The following is a 4,787-nucleotide window of genomic DNA, read 5'->3' on the forward strand; positions in this document are numbered from 1 at the left end:
TCTAGTCAGCTACAGCCACCCAGCACCAGAGCCCTCTTCTCTAGTCAGCTACAGCCACCCAGCACCAGAGCCCTCTTCTCTAGTCAGCTACAGCCACCCAGCACCAGAGCCCTCTTCTCTAGTCAGCTACAGCCACCCAGCACCAGAGCCCTCTTCTCTAGTCAGCTACAGCCACCCAGCACCAGAGCCCTCTTCTCTAGTCAGCTACAGCCACCCAGCACCAGAGCCCTCTTCTCTAGTCAGCTACAGCCACCCAGCACCAGAGCCCTCTTCTCTAGTCAGCTACAGCCACCCAGCACCAGAGCCCTCTTCTCTAGTCAGCTACAGCCACCCAGCACCAGAGCCCTCTTCTCTAGTCAGCTACAGCCACCCAGCACCAGAGCCCTCTTCTCTAGTCAGCTACAGCCACCCAGCACCAGAGCCCTCTTCTCTAGTCAGCTACAGCCACCCAGAACCAGAGCCCTCTTCTCTAGTCAGCTACAGCCACCCAGCACCAGAGCCCTCTTCTCTAGTCAGCTACAGCCACCCAGCACCAGAGCCCTCTTCTCTAGTCAGCTACAGCCACCCAGCACCAGAGCCCTCTTCTCTAGTCAGCTACAGCCACCCAGCACCAGAGCCCTCTTCTCTAGTCAGCTACAGCCACCCAGCACCAGAGCCCTCCTCTCTAGTCAGCCACCTGCTACAGCCACCCAGCACCAGAGCCCTCTTCTCTAGTCAGCTACAGCCACCCAGCACCAGAGCCATCTTCTCTAGTCAGCCACCTGCTACAGCCACCCAGCACCAGAGCCCTCTTCTCTAGTCAGCCACCTGCTACAGCCACCCAGCACCAGAGCCATCTTCTCTAGTCAGCCACCTGCTACAGCCACCCAGCACCAGAGCCCTCTTCTCTAGTCAGCTACAGCCACCCAGCACCAGAGCCCTCTTCTCTAGTCAGCCACCTGCTACAGCCACCCAGTACTCGTGGCACGGTGGTGTAGTGGTTAGCACTGTCGCTTCACAGCAAGAAGGTCCAGGGTTCGATTCCCGCTTGGGGACCAGGTTTCCATGATGCCAGTTACCCAGGTGGGGTATCTCTCAGGCCTTTCTGTGTGGAGTTTGCATGTTCTCCCCGTGCTCGCAAGGGTTTCCCCCCCGATAAGATAAACCCAATGGAAAAACATGCACAACAATAGATCGCTAACGCTGTGGCGTCCTTGACGAAGACGGGCAGGAGCACTTGGATTGGTCCCCGGGGCGCGGCTCACATCGACGCCCTATCTGCTCCCGGCTGCCCATGGTGGGAAGGACGACGGGATGGGTCAAGTGCAGAGACTCAATCGCATTAGGCGACACAAGAAAATTGCATGTGTGTGTTCCTGTGTGTGTGTGCCGCCCATCGCATGTTTGTGTCGTTTGCATGCCAAATAAAGACTTCCTAAGTCCTGCATTTGACCCGCCCTGCATTTCTTTGCCACCAAAATCAACACCATCGACCTACAGCTGGTTTCATCTGGACCTATCTTAACACAAATTAATAAATGTTTAAGAAGTGAGTAACAAATCATTATTTAAAGGTTATCGTTTTACTCTTTCTCTCTCCTGCTCTCTCTCTCTCCCCCCTCTCTCTACCTCCCTCCTCAGCATCTACCCTGACATAACATCCTATGCTCAGCGCCAGGACTATAAGAAGGAGTTTGATGCCGACCTGAGACACTACAAACACCTCTGTGCTGAGATGGACGACATCAACGATCAGATGAACAAACTCAGCCGACAGCTGGACACGCTGGACGACACCTCCATCAAATACCAGGTCAGATAGATACACATTCGTACATGGTTTATTTCACTCAAATACCAGGTCAGATACTGTAGATTAGAGCTGTCACAATTCGTTGACCATGTTGACGCCATCGGCCATGAAATTTTGTCGATTTGCTTATTCATGATCGATGCATCTTATTGTTTTTACTTGTATGCCTTTTGCGGTGGAAATGACAGACGTTCAAAGTCATAACATGCAAACGTGTAATCTAACTAGTGCGCAATGAATCACGTTCAAAATATAAATAAGTTCTCTTAAACACTATTCGTGATTCTGCCTAGAGCCAGGACTCGACAGTGTACGTTTCGCATGCATTTGCTAACTTCCGTGTTTCACGTCAACTCCAGCTGGAAGGGAGGGGTTGAGCCCGATACCCCCCCCCCCCCCACACACACAGAGAGACAATAAACCCAATCGCCGCGGATATAGCTACTGTATAGTGGAATAGACTTGTTCTCTATGATATTATTTATTGTTGGTTTTATTTATTTCTATTGCTTAGAAATAAATAAATGCATGGATAAACGGCTTGGTGAGGCAGGCTCAGTGAGCACACACACATGCCTGCCTGCCTCATGCATTTATTTATTTCTAAGCAATAGAAATAAATAAAACCAACAATAAATAATATCATAGAGAACAAGTCTATTCCACTATACAGTAGCTATATACGCTGCGGTTGGGTTTAGTTCTTATTTATTTATTTATTTTCTGACATGGTTCGTTGAGATTTCTCGGGTTATCTCGCCAGCGGTTGAGCGCCAAAACCCGAGATTTCTCGGGTTTTCATCGTTTTTTCTTTTATTCGATTTTTTTTATTCTATGCAGTGTCACGGACCTCTGTGTTACCATAGGAAATCATTCTGAGATCCCAAGAGTGCAATACCGGCCGCATCCTGCTAGGTGGCAGTATCCCCCATCCTTTGAAACGTTATTTCACACTGTGTGTCACATCTAATTTCGTCCGGGTGGAGAATTTAGACCAAGCCAAGTAAATCGCTTCATCCGATCACTTTGAAACGCATTCAGCACATTTGAGGCATATCTTGTGCCACTTCATGTCAGGGACTCGATCGACATTAATACTGGAAATCGCGATCAGACAATTGGAATATTCTTTTTGGAATAACCCTGATCAAAGGTAAGGACTATCTGACGTCAATTCCACCTTGATCCTACAATGATTTCATATCGATCTGGCCGATCAACGTATGTAGTATTCAAAACGAATGCCGCTACTGCCGATCAAAGCATCAAAAAATGACCCCCCCCCCCCCCTTTCATGCATTCATGATGAAACATAATACCTATTATATACCTTTGATTTGGAAATAGTAGCGTGTCCAGGCGAGCAACGCAAATGCTTTTAGCAAAATTCACATATCGCTCCGTAACACAGTTACCAGGAATTAGCCAGGATCACTCTGAAACTATACAATATTCACCACGGTATAACACGCAAACGTATACATGAAAACATTTATTCTTTTTCACATGTTGAACGAGGGATAGTTACTGTCAAATGAGCCATAGTATTGTCTCCATAGCTATACTATAGAATATAGATATAGCCCTGCAAACACTGCGACGCACAGTGAAAATCCCTATCCTTTACAGCGGTGGCACAATGAGTAAAGGATGGCTAAAACGGCTGGCGCTGAAAGTGTTAAGGGGATGCAGACCAGAGAAAGACTTTCGTCTTGTTTACATCAGGGTCCCCCATTTCCAATTCATAATGAATTGTAAGTAAGGGTGCAATTAGCACCGTGCAATCCATTCTTTGTGGATCCCGCCCACAGTGTGTTATAGATGCCAAGCCAACCCGTCTTCCGCTATGTGCATTGCCAGTGAGCTGCCACTAGAGGCAGAGTGGCTAACCATGAGTACTGTAACTGACTGAATTACTGTAGTGTGTGCTTTGCATCTCAAAACTCAGTAGTACTACTGCAATATAGAGACAGGTTGGGGGATGACAACTACCACTGTAGCTGCATATCACAGTATTAATGCCCCGCCCCCCCCTCTCTATCTCAGGGTGTGGCAGAGGAATATAATCGATTGAAGGATGTAAAGCGGGTGAGTGAGACATTTCTATTAATCATTCTTTCTTTATAAATGATATAACTCTCTGCAGTCGCAGGGAATACTAACAGCATTACAGACTGTATTTCCAGCCTTGTTAAAAACTTAAAACATACAGATGTCCTTAGTAACAATAATCATATTCACACGGTGGCCATTTGCTCTCATGCCATGCTCAGGTCAGGACTAAGGCGGGAACAGGGAGAAAATAAATCCCAACCTGAGCATGACACAAAGCAGTACTGATAGATACGACTATTTGGTATATAATGGCTTGCTCTTTTTCTCTCTCCTCCTCCTCTCTCTCTCTCTCTCTCTCTCTCTCTCTCTCTCTCTCTCTCTCTCTCTCTCTCTCTCTCTCTCTCTCTCTTTCTCTCTCTCTCCCTCGCTCCTTCTCTTTTCCTTCTGTCCCTCCTTCCTCCCTCCCCTTTCTCTATTTCTTTATTTCCCTCCCTCCCTCCTGTCTTTCTTCATCTCTCCCTCGCTCCCTCTCTTTCCTTCTGTCCTCACTTCCTCCCTCCCCCTTCTCTCTTTCTTTATTTCCCTCCCTCCGTCCTGTCTTTCTTCATCGCTCTCTCTCTCTCTCTCTCTCTCTTCTCTCTCTCTCTCTCTCCTCTCTCTCTCTCTCTCTCTCTCTCTCTCTCTCTCTCTCTCTCTCTCTCCCCCAGACCTCAGATTACCAGTCCAAGAAACAGGAGTGTCGCAAGTTGAGACACAAACTGTTCCACATCAAACGCATCGTCAAGACCTACGATAAGAACCACTCCTAAACCCACTGCCCCCCCCCCCATAACCACTCCCCCAACACTGTGGTCTACACTGTAACCACACCCACCCAAATACATTCTCCTGGATGATAGGTAATGTGGCCCAAATGCTAAGACTTTATGCACAATGCGAC

At 47.9% G+C, this 4,787-nt stretch overlaps 1 protein-coding gene across 1 annotated transcript in view; it reads left to right on the forward strand.

The window, feature by feature from the left end:
- Positions 1-4,656, forward strand: part of LOC311225225 (occludin) — a gene marked incomplete at its 3' end in the record, with an annotated part of 74,865 nt that extends 70,209 nt beyond the window's left edge. Inside the window, exons 8-10 of the mRNA XM_084310437.1 lie at positions 1,621-1,792; positions 3,839-3,880; positions 4,555-4,656. Coding sequence (XP_084166563.1) covers positions 1,621-1,792; positions 3,839-3,880; positions 4,555-4,656 — 316 coding nt within the window. The remainder of the gene's footprint in view (positions 1-1,620; positions 1,793-3,838; positions 3,881-4,554) is intronic.
- Positions 4,657-4,787: the final 131 nt, after the last annotated feature.

Source organism: Notolepis coatsorum (assembly GCF_963971535.1).
Source record: "Notolepis coatsorum genome assembly, chromosome: 3".
NCBI classification, from domain to species: domain Eukaryota; kingdom Metazoa; phylum Chordata; class Actinopteri; order Aulopiformes; family Paralepididae; genus Notolepis; species Notolepis coatsorum.